The sequence below is a fragment of the Lathyrus oleraceus genome, chromosome 7 (assembly GCF_024323335.1).
Source record: "Lathyrus oleraceus cultivar Zhongwan6 chromosome 7, CAAS_Psat_ZW6_1.0, whole genome shotgun sequence".
NCBI lineage: Eukaryota > Viridiplantae > Streptophyta > Magnoliopsida > Fabales > Fabaceae > Lathyrus > Lathyrus oleraceus.
The window spans coordinates 270,417,028-270,437,034 of NC_066585.1; the positions used below are offsets into that span (position 1 = coordinate 270,417,028).

Genomic DNA, 20,007 nt, shown 5'->3' on the forward strand with positions numbered 1-20,007 from the left:
GAATTTCTATAGTAAACTTCACTAATACACACCAATTTTCCGTGTTCTATATTGTTTTTTTAACATCACATAAAGAAAGAATTGTAGTAAACTTAATAAAAAATTATTTTTATTTTTATTTTTCTATTATCATATTACATGTAAAAAATTAGCAATGGAAACCTAGTAGTGAACGAATAATATTTTTTTTTCTCCTTTTAATTCAACCAATATATCAAAAAAAAAAACTGGGCTGAACCGGTAATGGACAGGCCCATATTTACACACATATAAGAAACTATATCAATTAGGGTTTTTCTCTCTGAGGTTTTCTTCACCGCACGGAACGAGCTTTTCCACCAGCAGCAGCAATGGTGAGTAAACTCTACGAATTCAGATCCTCTTTACACGTTTTTCTAATCATCCTTATCTCTATTTCTTCACTGTCTTCGTTTATCTCATTTCAATACTACATCAAACAAGATTTCCGCAACTAACAGTTATAATCATCGTGTTTGATTTCTTAGGGTCCCAAAAAGGGTGTTAAAGCTCCAGTTGCAGCTTCCAAGAAGAAGCCCGTAAGTAACTGCTTCAATATCAATCTTATTTACGATTCAAGTTTTGTTTTGTTTTATTAATCGTTTTGTCTTGAGAATAATTTTGTATTTGGTTTATGTATATCAGGAGAAGGTTACAAACCCACTTTTCGAGAAACGCCCAAAGCAATTCGGAATTGGAGGGGCATTGCCTCCTAAGAGGGATTTGACTAGATTCGTGAAATGGCCAAAGAATGTTCAGATTCAGAGGAAGAAGAGAATTCTGAAGCAGAGGTTGAAGGTTCCCCCAGCTTTGAACCAGTTTACAAAAACTCTCGACAAAAACTTAGGTCAGAAATAAACTGATTGTGTGTTTGGAGTTGATTTTGCCGTCACATTTGTGTGCTTTTCAAGATATTATTGTCTGAATGCTGATGTTTTAGTATATATTGATATGTTTACTGTGGCAATTGTTATGCAATGTTATAGGCTATAGCTGTAGTATGAAGATCCCGTGCTTTTAGAGGAGTTTATCAACATCTGTTTCGTAAAGACTGATATCTCTATAATAGAGTTGCTCTGTATTTTTCAATTGAAAATTAAGATATACTTTCATATTTTTTCATTTTTTTTATCATATACACTTTGTTTCTACTTTACTTTAGATTGTAGCTTATGACACTTTAGCTTATTACACCTTATATTTAAATCCAGAAAGAGTGCCTTTGTGTTACTTTTGTGTTCTACAGCATTGTGATTATGTGCGGACTTATATTGTTTGAGTAATGATTCTGATTATCTTGAATGGTTGCACCTGCAGCAACAAGCTTGTTCAAGATTCTTCTGAAGTACAGGCCTGAGGACAAAGCAGAAAAGAGGGAGAGGCTTTTGAAAAGGGCTCAGGCAGAGTCTGAGGGTAAAACAGTCGAGACTAAGAAGCCTATTAATGTGAAATATGGTCTCAATCATGTTACCTACCTCATTGAGCAGGTTGTCTTGAGTTATTTGCTAAAGTATGCTCTTGTTTTTTTGTCTTGTTTTGTGATATTGATGAATGATTTGCTAAGCTATGTTTTCCTTACAGAATAAAGCTCAGCTTGTCGTGATTGCTCATGACGTTGATCCAATTGAATTGGTTGTCTGGCTTCCAGCTTTGTGCCGGAAGATGGAAATTCCTTATTGTATTGTCAAGGGCAAGGCTCGCCTTGGAACTGTAAGTGTGTTGTATTTTGAACACTAATATGTAACTGGAGTGAGTTATATTGACATTACTTTGTTAGTTACTCATAACCCATCTACACTTTACAGGTTGTCCATAAGAAAACTGCAGCTGTTTTGTGCTTGACAACGGTTAAAAATGAAGATAAAATGGAGTTTAGCAGGGTCCTTGAAGCAATCAAGGTAACATTGAATTTTATAATTCTCTTTTTCTAGTGTGTATAATATTGCCAATAAAACTGATGATTTTATTTTGGTTTTATTTTAGGCTAACTTCAATGACAAGTATGAAGAGTACAGGAAGAAGTGGGGTGGTGGAATCATGGGTTCCAAATCCCAAGCCAAAACCAAGGCGAAGGAAAGGCTTATTGCCAAGGAAGCTGCCCAGAGGATGACTTAGAGTTTATATTCTGTTGCTTGCTTTCTTATGTGTCATTTATCTAAATTGAAATTTTTCTGTAGTTTGTTTATCAGATTTATCACCTCAAAACGTTTGTTATTTACGAAAGCCATATAATTTTTGTTTCAGTTATGAGTTTTATTATAAACATGGATGCCTCTGCTGGCATAGTTTTGGTCATAGAAACTACCGTGCATTGTTGTTCCATTTTTGTTGTTGTGCCATATAATAATTATAATGGTCTAGTAATTGGGAAATATTTCAAATTCGTTACCGAAATCTATTTGGGTTTATTTGGTTTCAGATTTTAGTTTTAGGATTGGGACTGGTATGTTTCCTTTGGTCAAAGTATAGATATAACAATTTAATAACATACTCAATTTAAAAACATATCATCTAAAAAGTATTAAATAAAATTTGTATGTATTTACTTGATTTTATGGGTGGCAAAATGGGCCCGGCCAGTTTTACTTGTCATTTTTGGTGGGGCCATGCTTGTTTTACCCGTCATTTTTGGCGGGCCGGGCCTGAATTTTGTACCTGCGTATTTATGTATGTTCGCCCCGCCCTACCCCACAAAAAATGGGGTGGGCCTAGGGCGGTCGCGGTCAGCCCGCGGGCGGGTATAATTTAAGAACATCTATCTCTCATATCAAAATTAGGGTTACATTGATCTCTCATCTCTTTGTCAAACTGAGTTATTCTTTTGAAAATTACATCTATCTGTTCATCAGCCTCACAAACGGTTTCATTCTCTAGTCTCATCTCTCTCTTCGATATGGCCTCTCTCTTTGACAGTCACACGGTTCAGGTAATTTTCAACTTTCTCTTCGTCGACCACATTGATGAAATTTCTGAATTTTGTTTTTGATAAAATAAATTAAAGAAAATAACTACTACAGTAGTATAATGGCGGATTGGGGTCCAGTGGTGGTGATAGCAGAATTTCGGTTATTGGTTGGTTGAGAAACGGTTAGAGGTGAAGAATTCAAGTTATGGGGTTTGTTAGTAGGGAATAATTTCGGTTATTGGTTGGTTTGTTAGCAGGGAAGAATTTCGGTTATTGGTCCAGTGGTGGGATTAGGATGAAGCTCTTAATCAGCTGATAAAAGCAAATAAAACGGTAAGTTGAATGAGGGCTAGACCAATTAGTGGATTAGGATGAAGCTCTTAATCAATTGATAAAAGCAAATAAAACGGTAAGTTGAATGAGGGCTAGACCAGTTAGTGGATTAGGATGAAGCTCTTAATCAGCTGATAAAAGCAAATAAAACGGTAAGTTGAATGAGGGCTAGACTTTATAGATAGCAGTCTGTGCATAGGTGAATTAATCAAAAGTTGGCTGCTCATTACAGTGGTTCATTACCGAATCTATAGCGATATAAAACAGAGGCCTATAAATATAACTTACCCCAGATTCAAGGGCTCATTCAATTTTCCATGCCTCCCAGCCCAGCTGAAGAAAGTAACTGGTGAAATGCGACTATTCCCTCAAGGCTGTTTTGCCTAAGGAAATGGAGGTAGCGTTGACAAATTCAGTTGTGTCTTGGCTAGTAGGGAGGTACTCAACAAAAGCCATTTCAGCCTCAACCATCCACATTTCTGCAGCATGTTTTGCAAAATCTGTTTTATCTGCTTGAAATCTAGGTCCAAACGAGTACACATTACCAAGAGCAGATGCGAAACTCTAGAGATGTAAGCGACCGGAAACAGTCAAATAAGTTTTGGTAGAGAAAAAATCTTCAAAAGAGTCTACTCCGTCATGCTTCAATGAAGTTCCGAATTTTTTCTTTTCTCTTCCTTCCAATTGTAATGCCAGTTCATTAGTTTTATGCAGATCCTGAATTGCTGCCGCCAAAGCTTCCTTGTTGCTTTCACTTCTTTTTAAAGTTTCAACTAGTTTGCTTTTCCCTTGTCTGCTTTCTGATTCTCGGTAGTTGTAACCTGGAACATGTTGCTAAATCCTTCGGAGTCTGTGGTTGTTATAGTTGGTACTTGCACATCAAAAAATGCATGATCCTTGAAAAATGAGTGAGTTGCAAACGACAAAGCACTGCGAACTCGCATGACAGTTGCCACCTATTATATGAGCCAAGTGTTACTCATATAATAGAGATCTCATGTTTTCAGTGTTAGCTTAATACAATTTTACTTTTTTTTTTAACACAATTCACTTGTTTTTAATTACTGTTTTTAGTATTACTGTTTAGCTGTTTAGGAAATCCTACCTAATGGCATGTTTGAACAATTCAATATATTTGTTGAAATGTTAATATATTACTGTTCTTGTCACAATGTTGAAATAAACTAACTATACATAATGTTGATATATATTACTGTTCTTGTCACAATGTTAATATATTACTGTTCTATTATTTGAATCAAAATAAATTAACTATACATAATGTTGAAATAAAGTTCATAATGTTGATATAATGTTGATATAAAGTTTCTATTATTTTGGTTGCTTGGGTTTGTTTGGTGCATGTATAATTGGAAGATTAAGATTGCATGTTTTATAATGTTATTTTAATTTCTTTTATTTGGATACATAGGTGATAAATGAAATGGATTCAGAAACCGTTGGATTGTAGATGAAGTGAATGTGGTTGATTTAGAGAATGAAACAATTCAAGGCGTAAATGAACTAAGAAGAATTGAAGAAGATGTTTTACCTAAGTCTAAGAAGGCCAAAACATCAAGTGCTGATTGTTGGAAAGTGTTTACTAAACTTGGGGCGGATAAAGATGGGAATCCATTGGCTAAGTGCAATGGTTGTTCAAAGATTTTGAAGGGTGGCGATAGGAATTATGGTACCACGAGTTTGAATCGGCATATGAAGAAGTGCACTAAAATCAAGTATGCTGATGTAGGTCAAGTAATTATGGACTTGCAAGGTAGACTCAAGAATCTTACAATAGATAAAAAGATTTCTAGATCAATGTGTGTTACTGCAATCATTGCACATGATTTACCGTATGAATTTGTGGAGTTTCAAAAAATTAGGGATTGGATGAAATATTTGAATCCTGGCTTTTCTCCTATTTCAAGAAATACCGCTAAGGCTGATGTTGATGAAATATTCAAGACAGAGAAAGAAGCTCTTAAGAAGGAGTTAGCTAATATTCCCTCTAGAATTTCACTAACTTCTAATATGTGGACAACTTGTACAAGTGAAGGTTATATTTGCTTGACTTCTCATTATGTTGATTCCAATTGGAATTTGAAGAGTAAGATTCTAAACTTTTGTCATATGCCTCCTCCACACACGGGATCTGAAATGTCAAAAAAGATTCTTGACTTTTTATCAGATTGGGGAATTGAGAAGAAGATTTTTTCACTCACATTAGATAATGCTTCTGCTAATGACGTGATGCAAGCTCATTTGAAAAGACAACTTGTCTTGCAAAACTGGTTATTATCTGAGGGAGAGTTCTTTCATGTTCGTTGCTCAGCGCGTGTTTTAAATTTGATTGTGCAAGAGGGTTTGAAAGTAATTGGTGATGCATTGGAAAAGATTAGGGAAAGTGTCAAATATGTGAAGAACTCTGAGGGTAGAATGAAAATTCAAGGAATGCATTGAACTCATTGGCGGTATTGAAACATCGGCTGGTTTATCTTACGATGTTTCCACTAGATGGAATTCTACTTATTTGATGCTTCAAAGTGCATTGAAGTACCGACATGTATTTACAAGCCTTAGTTTTCATGATGATAATTATAAGGTTTTCCCTTCCGAAGATTGGAAAAGAGGAGATAAGATATGCACATTCTTGTTGCCATTTTATGAGACAACAAACTTAATTTCCGGAATGTCTTATCCTACTTCCAATTTGTATTTTTTGCAAATTTGGAAAATTCAGTGTGTTTTGATGGCAAACATCAAAGATGAAGACACTCTTATAAGAGACATAGCTGAAAGAATGATGATCAAGTTTGAGAAGTATTGGAGTGATTATAGTGTGGTTCTTGCTCTAGGAGCGGTTCTTGACCCAAGGATTAAGCTTACCTCTTTGGAATACATGTATGAAAAAGTTGATCCACTTACCTCAACAATTAAAACAAATGAAATCAAGCAGAAATTGTACACTCTCTTTGAGATGTATCGTTGCCTTCATACTTCGTCTTCTACAACCTCTCAAACTCCATCTTCCATCACTAGAGGGGAATCAAGTTCACACGCGTTAACTAAAAGTTTGTTCAATGTATGTAGCCTCCTCTAATTGTTAACTGACTTTAATATGTTACATGTTGTTAAACGCTTTAATAACATGCTCTAAATTGCCAAATATGCTGCTGTTAAATATAAGAAACATGCTGTCAATTGTTACATGCTGTTAAATGTTGTTATAACATGTTGTAAATTGCCAAATATGCTGCTGTTAAATGTAAGAAACATGCTGTAAACTGTTACATGTTGTTAAATGTTGTTATAACATGCTGTAAATTGCAAAATATGCTGCTGTTAAATGTAAGAAACATGCTGTAAACTGTAACATGCTGTTAAATGTTGTTATAACATGCTGTAAATTGTCAAATATGCTGCTGTTAAATGTAAGAAACATGCTGTAAATTGTTACATGCTGTTAAATGCTGTTATAACGTGCTGTAAATTGTTATACATGTTGTTGTTTAATGTAAGAAACATGCTGTTAAATGTTGTTATAACATGCTGTAAATTGACAAATATGTTATTGTTAATGTTACAAACATGCTGCTAAATGCTGTCTAAATTTGATTGTCTTAATATGTTACATGTTGTTAAACGTTGTCATTGTTACATGTTGTAACATGTCTCTATTCTTTTCCTTTTTATTATAATAGGATTTGAAAGCACACAAACAACAACTTGCAACAGAGACCGGAAAGTCTCAACTTGATGTTTATTTGGATGAGGCAAGTGTGGATTTAAGTTATCAAAATTTTGATGACTTGAATGTTCTTCAATGGTGGAAGGAGAATTGGAATAGGTTTAAAGAGTTATCTTTATTGGCTCGTGATTTGTTAGGCATCCCTATTACTACTGTTGCATCTGAATCTGCTTTCAGTATTGGTTCGATCATTCTAAACAAATATAGAAGTCGCTTGTTGTCGAAGAATGTAGAGGCATTGATTTGTACTCGCAGTTGGCTTCACGGTTTCAACAGTTTTGGTACATAATCAAATATTAAAGTTTCTTTTAATACTTTGTGATTCTTATAATTTTGTTACTTACACGTAATTTTTTTTATAGATGTAGTGGGTGATGATGAAGATAATGATGATGGAAACTTGGCGAAAAGTATTACAACTGAAGCATCATATGTTCATGACGTAGATGAAGATTGATGAGTGCATCTTTTATGTTTGTAGAGAATTTAGAGATTTTTGTGTTAGATTAAACTATTTATGACTTCTTTCATAACTTTTGTTGAATTTATGGAGTTGAACTTTTGTTCAATTTGTGGTGTTGAACTTATGTTGAATTCGTGATATTTAATTTAAGGTTTGTTGAATTTAATTATTGGATGTAGGATAATGATAGTGATTTTTATGCAATGCAAGTGTGTTTTTACATACATTATTTAGCAAAGACTTTATTAGATTTTAGTAGTATTAGGATGTATGAGTACTTTTTTTAAATTATATCATCATGAGTGAAAAATGTTTTTTTAAAGAGAATAACGGGCATGCCCGCATGCCCGTCATTAAATGGGGCGGACCTAGTAAGTGAGCCCGCATCTCTACCTTTGACCGCCCCGCCCCGCCCCGTTTTCTTGCGGGCTTTTGTGGGGCGGGCCTAAACGGGACGGACATACCCGTTTGCCACCCCTACTTGATTTGCATATAAATGGTTAATATTATTTGATTTTTGTAATAAATTTGTTTAAAATTATATTTATGCATGGATATAATGTGCTGATTATGTAAGAAACTTTTAAACTTTTCTGTGCATAGATATTAAACTCTTTTAAAAACGAAGCATGAAAAAATCATTTAATATTCACTATTTTAAAATAGAATAGTATATGTAAAATAAATCTAAAGTTCTTCTTTAAGTCCTTTTTAAACTCTTTTAAAAACGAAGAATGAAAAAATCATTTAATATTCACTATTTTAAGACATAATAAATAGTATACGTTAAATAAATCTAAAGTTTTTCTTTAAGTCCTTATTTGTGATAATGTTTTTTTAGTAGAGGTTTTGACTTTAAAATGCTTTTGAATTTATTATTTATTATATATTAGAAAAATCTAAAAGGTTGTTTAGGACTATTTGTAAATACTTGTTTAAGTTGAAGGAATAATTAAAGAAAAATGCTATTCCTATCCACTCTACACTTGTATTTTCCTGTTCACCATATTAGTAAAATATTATAATAATATATTATTTTCTGAAAAAATATAAAAATAATGTTTATTATTATTTTTTTATTATTTGAATAATTATTAATCAATTTTATAATTTTTTTAATCGATTTCATAACGTTGTATTAACCAATTTTGATGGCTATTCAAAATTATTTGTAATATCTTGAGTGGTTATTAATCAATTTTGATTTATCACTAAAATTTTTTATTTTTAATATTTGGGTTTATTAACCAACTTCGTCACTTCATTAACCAATTTTTTATATTTAATTAATCAATTTTTTTCATTACTTTAAATCACTGTTCACGTGCATTGTTTATAGACATTGTTTACGTGTACAGTTCATGTACTGCTCATAAATATATTACTTTATTTTAAGAATACTGTTCATCGTTTAAATACGACAAACAATGTATATGGTGTAAGTATTTGGTGTAGGAATAACAATGTTGATAATTAAATTATCAATATTGTTCTACGATATATTTATGCATTCGAAAATAGAAATATCTAATAATTATTTTTAAAAAAAATTCAAAATTTTATTTCAAAAGAACTGAGAAAAGAATTAGAACAAAACTATTTAGATAAATTGAGAGAAGAATTACATTATCAAATTTATATATACATTAAATCATGCACTTTATTATAGATTTAATTTGTGCTATTTTTATTTAGGGTAATTTGACAAAAATCAATTTTCTTCTTTTGATTGATTATATTTTTTTTATGGTCAGAATTTTTGAATTTGTTACGTCATAAGATAGTCATGACGATTTGATTCACGAGTGCCTTTTTCTACCAATGACTAATTTTTTGGAGTCATATACAACATTCATTTACATTGAAAATTTTGTTATATACCTATATTGTGTAAATGAAGTTGCACTGTTTTGTACTTTTTTTTTAAAAACCTTTTTAGTGATGTGCAGAAATGAAAATTTTAGTTATCATGATTTTAACAAAAGTAAACAAAACCTTAGTTTCTATCATTTTGAAAATACCACAATCAAGCAATGGTCAAAAGTCTTTTTTACGCTTGTAGCATGAAAACCTTTAAAAGTTCACTAAATATTTTAACATAGTCTATTTCCTTAAGTTCATAAGAATTTCTCTGTTAATAAAGACATGTATGAACATGTTATAACCTCCCAATGCTTGCATATTATGTTTCTTAATATAATGAAAATGATAATCACATGCATCAATTATTCTAAGACTAGAACATGGAAATGATGGAAACATATACTAATGTACATGTTTACATGTAAAGAAGGTGAATTCAGTGACATACTCGTAATTGCTCTGAAGTTTGAAAAGAAAATGCGTGTGAGAACCTCAATGTTTAGGCGTGTGAAGATTAAACTCAAGTGTGAACCTTTTAAGACCCTCTTATGCTTTGGCACCGCCTTTTCTTCAGTTTAACATCATGCAAATGATAGATATAATGTTTTTAAGAGTTATTTAACATTCTGAACTAAGTAATTAAGTAATTAATGTCTGCAACCACCCTCTCATTAAGAGGGTTTATACTATGGGTGACAAAATGGATGGATTGGATGGATATGGATTGGATCGTTAATGGATGGATCAAAACAATCCATTATCCATTAACAATCCATTAAAAGTTTTTTAAAAATATCCAATCCAATCCATCCATTAAGAATAAAAATCCATCAAATCCATCCATTATCATATTTTTAGTGGATGGATATCCATCCATCCATTTCTTTTTTGAAAAAAATCACTTATTTTTTTGAAAAATTTATTTATTTTTATTATTTTTAATAAAACAATATCAGCTTTTTTCAAGAAAAATTATTTTTTTTCAAAAAAAAAAATATTTTTGTATTTTCGAAAAAAATAATTTAAAAATTGTTTTTTTTTCGAAAAAAAATATTTTTTTTATATTCAAATAAAAAAAAATTTTTTTGAAAATAAAATCAAAATTTGGTATTTTTCAAAATTATTTTTAAATTTTTGGAAAAAAAACGATTTTTTGTATTTTCAAAAAAAAATATTTTTTTTCGAAAAAAATAATTTTATTTTTATTTTTCAAAAAAAAATATTTTTTTTCGAAAAAAAAAATATTTTTTATTTTTCAAAAATAAATAAATTAATATTTGAAAAAAATTATTTTTTTAAAATTAGATAAAAAAATCTATTGGATCATTAAAATGTGTTGGATGGATTGGATCAATTCATGCTTATAAATGGATGGATTGGATCAATCCATTAACTTAATTTTTTATGTAGTGGATGGATTGGATGGATTTTTTGATGGATGAATTGGATGGATTTTCTCTAAATGGATCCAATTGCCACCCCTAGTTTATACCGCTTTGCATGTTTTTTCATGTGATTTTGCACACAACTCGCTAAGCAGGAGTTGGTCCATGTTAAAGTGGGCTTAGCGAGAAAATCTTGTATTATATCAGTCACACAGAGAGTTTTCAACACTGTAAGTTTTGAATAATTCTCAACAAAATGTATCCTAAAAAGAAAAAAAAAACAAAAATGGGTTTGGCTGTCTCCCAACAAGATATGTGCTTAATGTCATTAACTTGACGCTTTTAATGCTAAGTTATACTAATCATATGAAAATATACCTCATGGTCTTTTATCCTTTCGTTCACTTGACATTTGTCAATGTTCACGAGCATCTTTGCGGTATTCGTGAAGCGTCTTCCTAAGATAAGAGGTATCTTAGAATATTTCTCGACGTCTAACACCATAAAATCTATAAAAAAAAATGAGAATTTGCCAATTTTAATCTTAACTTCTTTAATTATTCCCACCAGCTTCCTAGATGTTTTGTAAGTCATTTGTAATGTTGTCATGGTTGGTAGTATCTTGAGGTCACATATCTTTTGACTCCTACTATGCAAGTGACTTGGTGGATTATTGCCTTCTCTGGGCCACAATTGTATGTCTTCTTGATCGTCACATAACAGTTGGCTCCAAGTCCTTGCCTTTCCTTGTAGTGCAAGGGCTTTGTTGCATTTGTCCTTTCCTACCGACCGAAACCCAACTTGAGTGGACAACCAAGAGGTGACGTTGATCTTATTGGGATTGCGCGCCTTAAACATGCCTCATGCTTCATATGCCTTTTGGTAGGTTCTATCTTAATGACCTTTGAAAATTGACGTACTTAAGTGTTTTCTTGAGGCATTTTAGGTTGTTGGTAATGCTTTTGATACTTCTTTTGGTAAGTCATTATGCGATCTCTATGAATACATTCATATAGTTTCTTCTGGTGCTACTTTTGTTCTTTTTGTCATATGTATTTCTACAATATACTCTTTTCTTTAGTCGAAGGAAATGATTCTCATTATGAGTCAGAAATCTAAAGGGGATGCCTCTGCCTCTTTGGTTGATCTTGTCATTTCAACAAATGCCTCTACGTTTGCTCGCGAAGGTAGTCTTGAGAGAGTCTTCCTCGACATGGGTCCTTATTTATATTAGATTGTACTGATCCACAAGGAAGATAAAAGGACTTGCAGTGAGTATGTGAAGCACATTATTCCTTTTTATGAGTGCACTTTCTCGATCATGAGTCTCTACTTTCCTTTCAACAGTCTTGAAATAGAGGTTTTAAACCACCAGATGATTGCTCCCTCGCAGTTGAAGCATATGAGTTAGGCTTACATAAAAGTCATCCAGTAATTGTGTGACTATCTGGGAGGAAAAACTTCTTTAACCATTCTTCCATCTTTTTTAGAGTACAATATGTTGGACATGTTACTCCACACCCTAGATGAGAGGGATGAGAGATGAATGATGGGTTTTAGAAAAATAATAGTTTGAAAACATTTCGTTATCATTTTCAAAGTTTAAAACAATTTTAAAAAATATTTTTAGAAATAGAAGCGAAAAGTAAATATATGGAAAATAAAGAGTTATGGGTAAGAGAAATGACACCAAAGAGTTATACAGGTTCGTCCAAAAAGATCTAATCTTGTCCCTACGATTTAATCTTAAGAGTATTCATCAATACTTAAGAGTTTTTAGTAGGTTAAACTCTTGACCGCCCCTTATATAAGGAAAAATGATGTTTCAGGCTAACTCCCAACCAAACAGATAACAATGGAGATAAGTGGTCAGTCTTCCTTCCAAACAATGAACTAAACCGTTTATAATTCTTTCCAAACAACGAGTTGAAGCGGTTAGTTCCCAAGCTAAACCGAGATTTTCTACGGACTTATGTTGAATCAAACATGAGTTTTTAATAGGTTATCCTACAAACACAACTGAGGTTTTGAACATGATGACCACAAACCAAGTTGAGACTTTAAACCGGGTTGATCTCTAACCAAATTAAGTTTTGACACGGGTTGACCTTACAAACCAAACCACCATTTTAAACAGGCTAACCACAAATCAAGTTGATATTTTAAACCAAACTGATCTTGAACCAAAGCAAGCTTTTACACTGGTTGAGCTTACGAACCGAAACAACGACTTAAGAATCTAAATCCCCAAACAAAGATTCTAAAGGATTTAGCTTTTGAAATAAAAAAAACTCGCTTAAGGATAAATTATTCAACCAAGAGAAAAAACACGCCTTGGTGAATTTGCAGTAACATCATTTCCAGAATTACAAACTTTCTCACCAAACACAAAGACTTTCTATAAGCACTATGACTATATTAAAGTGAGAGAAAATTAGAAGATATATTTGTGTGTGTGCGCGTGTGTGTGTGTGTGTGTGTGTGTGTGTGTGTGAGAGAGAGAGAGAGAGAGAGAGAGAGAGAGAGAGAGAGAGAGAGAGAGAGAGAGAGAGAGAGAGAGAGAGAGAGAGAGAGAGAGAGAGAGAGAGAGAGAGAGAGAGAGAGAGAGAGAGAGAGAGAGAGAGAGAGAGAGCTCAAATTTTTGGATGTCAATATGTGAAGAGAAAGACATATATTTATAGGCTAGAGATTGACACAAAAAGGAAATATCCATGTGCCGAAATTAATGTGTTAATCAGTTGACTTCTTATCCCAATAAAGAAGAAGCCCAAAATTAATCGATTACAAATGCTCAAAAAGTGATGAATGGATACAATACATTGCCCAACATTAAAAATTCCATCTTAATCGTTTGTGGACTACATTTTCACTTACCAAACCAATTGGGTAAATGATCCAATCAATTGGTCACTTGAAAATTTTCTTCAAAACTTTCTGACAATTCCTGATTCAACTGGCTACAATATAGAAGGGTTTTGGTTTGTTTACTTTGATAATAAGGACTTTAAATATGTTTGTTTGTTTGTGTGTGTGTGTGTGTGTGTGTGTGTTCATTTATCCATGCTACTTTACAAGAATTCCTTTATGTTTTTATAAAACAAGCTTCACTCAGACGCGACTGGGAAAGCTTTCACGCTTCCTCTCTTTCACAATTTGAAGTTTCAAGACTTTTCAAATAAGCCAATTATATAAGAACTTTATTGTATCTTCTTGGAGATGAGGCTTGAGATATCTTCAGTTTGAATTCCATCTAGAGGATGTTTACAGTGATCAGCAAACCCTAACTTTTCTGCTTGCATCTTTAACCACTTGTCATACTTACTTGACTTAAAAGAAACAAACATGTATATATTTGTAGTGGTTAATCCCCCTTCAATTAAGTAGGGAGTATACTCTACTCCCCCAAAGAGCATAATTCTCTCCCTTTATCATAATCAAAAAGGCGGGTAAAGGATGAATTATGATGATTTAAATATGCACATATGATCACATATGCATTTAGAAAAGGAAAAACAAAACACTTTATTAATTCAAATCATTCTGAAATTGAAATATTGAACTATGGAAAAAGGATAAGTGCAAACCATTCCGTCATAGATTCAACCTCTCCTGTTCAAGACCTAAACTCTTTGGGCCAAATTGCGCTTTAAGAAAAAAGACAAATCAGAGTCAAAAGAAATTTAAGAAGGCTAAAAAAAGAGCAAGCAAACTTACTTCACGTGGGAGGATAACGACAATGGAGTCCTCATATGATGAAGAAATCATTAAGATGATGAGGTAACCTCTTACCATTCGTATCAAAATCTTTTACGAATGTATAAGAAGCTAACAAAAGAAAAGGATAAATTAGAATAAACTATCTTTATCTTCAATATCTAAAAATAAAAATCTATTGAAAAAAAATAGAAAATCTTAATGAGAGACAAAATGATATAGTTCAAAACTCTTTCTCTTATAACTAAGAAGTAGATGAACTTGATAAATGTAATACTTTGAAAAATAAAATTTGCAAAATTCAAAAAATATTTTCTAAATGAGTTTAATTGAAATGCACTGACAGTGTAAAAATATTTTATACTATCAGTTAATCACAATCATTGATTTTTTAGAGAAGTTTGACTTTTTCTATAATCACATGTAAAGTAACATAAACGAATGATTGTGATGTATTGACAGTGTAATATTTTTTACCCTGACAGTGCATAACAATTAATCTCTATATAATTTTTTTTCACAATGTTATCATTTTTCATTCATTTATCCGACACTTATATAATGACGCTTTACATACTTTCCCGCCACACAAGGCTCTCCCTTTCACAATTTCGCAGTTCATTTTTTTTTGTGCGAAGAAAATGGCTTCCGCATCCTCCAAAACCCTAACCGATTTTTTCAACCGAGCTCCCAAACGCTTGAAACCAACTCTCACCACTATCTGCAAATCCGAAGATAACACCAATGCCTCCTCCACCCTCTCGATCGACCAAAAATTGCGCATCGAATACAATAAGAGCCTCGCTCTCTCCAAAAGAAACCTCAAAATCTGCACAGAAAGGGTTTCCAAACACAAAGGTATGTTCATTTGTTAATGCACATAGCTTAGATATAATACAAATTAACCATTCTTTTGTTTATAATCCTGTTGTTTAACAGAATCTTCAGTTGCGGGATGCGTGAAACTAGAAGAGTTGCTTGTGGAGGAGTCGTGGTTGGAGGCTTTATCTGGAGAATTTCAGAAATCATATGTGGTTAATCTTTCGAAATTTGTTGAAACGGAGATTTGTTCTGCTAGAGATGATTCTGTGTATCCTCCTCAGCATTTGATTTTCAATGCTCTTAACACTACTCCTTTTCATTCTGTTAAGGCTGTGATACTTGGCCAGGTTTGTGGATTTTAATTTGTACTATTTGTTTTTGTTAGTTTTCTACTTTTATACTGATTTTGAATTTGGTTTTGGTTTTGGTTTATTTTAGGATCCTTATCATGGACCTGGTCAAGCAATGGGGCTTTCGTTCTCTGTACCCGAGGGAATCAAAGTTCCATCTAGTTTGGTAAATATATTTAAGGAGCTTAAGCAAGATCTTGGCTGTTCAATTCCATCTCAGGGTAATCTTGAAAAATGGGCTGTGCAGGTAACCATTAATGCTGCAATTTTTGTTGTTCCCTGTTAAGTTTTAATGTTGTTACCTTCAAAGATTGCAAATAGGGAATTTGTGTTTTGAGTAATGTGCTAATATGTCCAATTAACACTAAAATGATTCAGTTACTTGATGCCCGATTGATTGAGCTATAAAATGTGTAATTTTTTAGATTGTGTGAAAGTTTCTTAAACAATACAATCTAAATAATACTTGCTAACTGAACACATTGTAGTTTTTACCATTGTCTAATGTCTGTCAGATACTCTACCACAGAAACATATCATCTTTTACCAAATGATGATGACAGCAATGGCAACCAACTAATGGGTATTCTCGACTTGTATACGATGAAATAAGAGCCTATGCAAATGACTTAAATTCACAGTTTAAGCTTGACTAATTTTCTGTCCTAAATTCAGAGGATTTCCCTCTAGCTCATTGACTCAGTTTTGCAGATGGCTTAAGTGGTATTAGTGGATGATTTTAATTAGTAGATGTTATTTTAAAATACTCTGACTACAATTTTTAATTTAATTTCAGGGTGTTCTCTTACTCAATGCTGTTCTCACAGGTTAGATACTTGAGATTTTTGTGAATTTATGATCAAGAGTATGGGTTAATTATAGGTCATAAACTAATTTTATTTCATTTCTTGTGTCATATAGTATGACAATGACATTCACAAGGACTATGTGTGGTGTATGTATTATGCATATTCTATTATTTTGTAACTAGCTTTCAATTCAGTCAGGAAACACCAAGCAAATTCTCATGCAAAAAAAGGCTGGGAACAATTTACTGACGCCGTTATCAAAACAATCTCGCAGAAGAAGGAAGGGGTTGTGTTTCTGTTGTGGGGAAAGTCTGCTCAGGAGAAACTTAGGTACTACCATTGTAGAACACTGGCAAATCTTAAAAACTAGTTATGGAATCACTAATGTAGTCTTACAATAGTCACCTTGATAGTTTTTCAAAGTCAGCCTGATAGAAGAATCATATAGATTGTGAATAAATGCTTATTTTTGAGACATAGGGGGACAGACATTTTATTCTGCAAGAATAAGCATAGGGTTTTCAGAAATTGTTTTCTTAAACTCAATAGGGTTCTTCTTTTTTCTTGTCTGGAAAATAAATTCTTTGAAACTTTTTGATGAGCATGTACATATCAGGTTAATTGATGTAACCAAGCATCACATTCTAAAAGCTGCACATCCTTCTGGTTTATCGGCACACAGAGGCTTCTTTGGCTGCAAGTAAGGTCGCTTTGGCATTAAAATTTATCATGTTAATATAGCAGCATAGTAAAAGTATGTTTAACTTTCCACTTTGTGTATGTATCAAGTAGTTAGTCATTCTCATGACCAATTGACCATGGTTTTAGTTTGTCTGCGAAATAAGCTCACACGAGTCAGTTGTTATGAACAAATAACAAGTTGTTTGTTTGCATAAAAACCATTTATCAAGGCTTTTTGTCATATGCCAATTCTTATTGAAGCCTGCCAGGTTCAAAATAGAGATGTTACTGGTAGGCACTTATTTTAAGGTAAGCTAGGTTGAGTAAGTGATATATTATACTTTTCTCTCTTGAGAGATGCATACATCTTACTCTTTCCCACCTCTTTTGAGAATTTACTCTAATCTTTATTAAAAAGGTTAATATAACCTACAATCTAGTCTATTTTAATGCGAATGAGTATCTTGATGTGCTTTTTTTTGTCCCTATGTGACTTTTAGAAGATGCAATCAAACATTCTATATAATCCAAAAGTCAATAGCAAGGGTGTTCAAAACATCTTTTAGAATCTCAATTGATAGAAGTGTGTTCAAAATTAGTTTCGTTTGACATTGTAAATCATTGAAAAAGGGAAGCAGTTTATCTTTTAGTAAATGTCCTTAATAGACCACCTAGAGTTTCTCACTATTGCTTAGACTATATAAGATTTAAATATAAAATGCCTAATCTGTTTTCCTTCTATCAATCTATGCAGTTTTTCATTCTTACTCTATCGTATTTATTTGATTTTATCTGAACAGGCACTTCTCTCAAACTAACCTGCATTTAAAGAAAATGGGGATAAGTCCCATAGATTGGCAGCTATAATTTATAGGCAGGATTCAAGTGCTTTTTGAGCCTGTTATCCTTGGTGTATAGATAATTATGTGGATTGCAGATCAACCAAGGAAAGAGGTGCTTTTGTTGATAGTTCGGCCCTGTAGTGTTGTTACCTTCATGTTTTGCAGTCCTGACCAATACTTTATACTAGTAACATTTGGCATGAGGATGTTTTCGGATCCTAAATTGATTTTGTGTACCTCTCTCTGTCAACTGACAGTATATTTATGGTGGAGATTTAAAAGGTATCATCAAAGTGTGGTCTTCAACAAAATGTATTGTGATGATTTAAATGGACTATGTCGCATGAGATCCATTTCCTATGTTGGATATATTCTTCAATTGCACTTATTAGCAACGTGCTGTCTTAAACAGACAGCATTTTAAGAGCATGATTACTATTGTTATATTTATTATTAGTACTTGGGAGCTTCTATATTACCAAACAAATTAAAGGTTTTGATATATTTTGTTTAACCAATATCTGAAGAAGTTTTTTCAACGACAATGTTTGTAAACTACCGTGCTCTCCAAAAGTGATTCGACTGCACAAGATATAATGAGGTAGTGATAGTTATTGTCCGTTTTTTCTCATTTCTTGATGTCTTTTGTATAGGCTCATTTCTCACCCCAATTAATCATGAAAACCCCTTCCTCTTCCTTCTTGATTCAAAGCCTAGAAAATTGCAATAGTTTTATCATTTAATTTCACTTCTTCATGGCTTGTAACGTCTCTTTCATTATGGTGCCGTTATGACTTTTCATTTTTCAAGATTGTTTTTAGATGGTGGCCCATCGTTTGATTATTATCTTGGTTTATCTGGGTTCCATACTCAACGACACGAAGCTCTCCACCTTGGCCCATCAGGTCCCTCAACTTGGTAATACAATGACTTCATTAGGTTGAGTTATATTTCGGGTATCCCTTATGCGAATTTGTGTTCTAACTCTGGCTATTATCCGTCTTTCACCTGAACCATTCCTATGTCATCACATACTTCTTTTGATTTTACATGGTCAAAATATTTTTTGAGATGTATAGTTTGAAACACATGTCTTTTGATTAATAATAGAGAAAAATGGTTATTAAGGTATTTTAATTGAAAAACTTGGTTATTTCATTTTAAAAAAAAATATGACGATAAATATTGAATATAAGTTGTCTTTTCTTTACTTGTTAAATAGCTACATAATGCATAAATCTTTTAGTTAAAAACATGAAAAACTATAAATATAGGAAACATAAAATGGCAGTAATGCATAAATGAGTGAAAGGATACTAAAATCAGAACTAAAAGAATAAGTATGATTAGTTTCGATATAAGACTCATAATTGTTTGTAAAATACTCGTTCGATTCATTAATCAAAAATATGTTGGAATAAAATTGATTTGTATTATATCCTTTAGGTTTTGATGATAACAAAGTATTTAAAGAATAATTGAGTATACTAATATTTGTTCAAGTGTGCAGGATCATAGACTAAAATTTCAGGAATAAGTTAAGTATTTGTTCTGTTAGTGAACATCTAAAGAGAAGCTTAAAGATCAGAATCTGAAGGATCAGAAGTTGAAAACCAGACTCTCAAGAAGTAAACGTTTGAAGAACAAACTCTGAAGAGGTCAATGCCTGAAGACCAGATTCTGAAGAAGTCAGTCTCTGAAGATCAAAGTTTGAAGAAGTATGCTTCTAAGGATCAGAATCTGAAGCCAGTCAAAGCACAAAGACCAAAGTGATTGTGATAGGTCATTATCAGACTTTGAGGCTATTTTGTCTTCTTCTGATCACGTGAAGACTTAAGCATAAAGTCTGGTGAAGACAACTGAGATACAACAGATAATTCCTTATGTAGAAAACAAATTTCAAATAAGCTTTCTGCAATATTAATCATATTAGGAAACATCTCAACGTCTCTTAATCAAGCTTCTCAAAGACTCTCTTGTGATAACTCTCCAACAACTCTTTTCCTTCTTTGTATAAGGAGATGAAGACTTGAAGAACAAATACAAATCTATTAACATTCAAAGAGATGTTACT

At 32.5% G+C, this 20,007-nt stretch overlaps 3 protein-coding genes across 4 annotated transcripts; all 3 read left to right on the plus strand.

The window, feature by feature from the left end:
* The first annotated feature begins 219 nt into the window (after positions 1–219).
* LOC127107673 (60S ribosomal protein L7a-2) lies at positions 220–2,261 on the plus strand. Its single transcript, XM_051044985.1, has 7 exons — positions 220–353; positions 507–557; positions 664–865; positions 1,336–1,505; positions 1,600–1,728; positions 1,824–1,916; positions 2,002–2,261. The coding sequence occupies exons 1-7, from the start codon at positions 351–353 to the stop codon at positions 2,131–2,133; spliced, it is 780 nt and encodes a 259-aa protein (XP_050900942.1). The 5' UTR covers positions 220–350; the 3' UTR covers positions 2,134–2,261.
* A 2,373-nt stretch (positions 2,262–4,634) lies between these two features.
* LOC127107674 (zinc finger BED domain-containing protein RICESLEEPER 2) lies at positions 4,635–7,537 on the plus strand. The gene is made up of 3 exons (XM_051044986.1): positions 4,635–6,338; positions 6,958–7,285; positions 7,367–7,537. Exons 1-3 carry the CDS (start codon positions 5,790–5,792, stop codon positions 7,459–7,461), a joined length of 972 nt encoding a protein of 323 aa, XP_050900943.1. The 5' UTR covers positions 4,635–5,789; the 3' UTR covers positions 7,462–7,537.
* Positions 7,538–14,993: 7,456 nt separating this feature from the next.
* On the plus strand, positions 14,994–18,321 carry LOC127107676 (uracil-DNA glycosylase, mitochondrial). 2 transcript variants are annotated; one of them, XM_051044988.1, is made up of 7 exons: positions 14,994–15,287; positions 15,369–15,598; positions 15,690–15,848; positions 16,398–16,428; positions 16,605–16,740; positions 17,027–17,115; positions 17,892–18,321. In XM_051044988.1, the coding sequence occupies exons 1-6, from the start codon at positions 15,071–15,073 to the stop codon at positions 17,112–17,114; spliced, it is 861 nt and encodes a 286-aa protein (XP_050900945.1). In that variant the 5' UTR covers positions 14,994–15,070; the 3' UTR covers position 17,115; positions 17,892–18,321. The 2 variants fall into 2 exon arrangements, with proteins under 2 accessions (XP_050900945.1, XP_050900944.1); XM_051044987.1 differs by having other exon boundaries at positions 17,027–17,110.
* Positions 18,322–20,007: the final 1,686 nt, after the last annotated feature.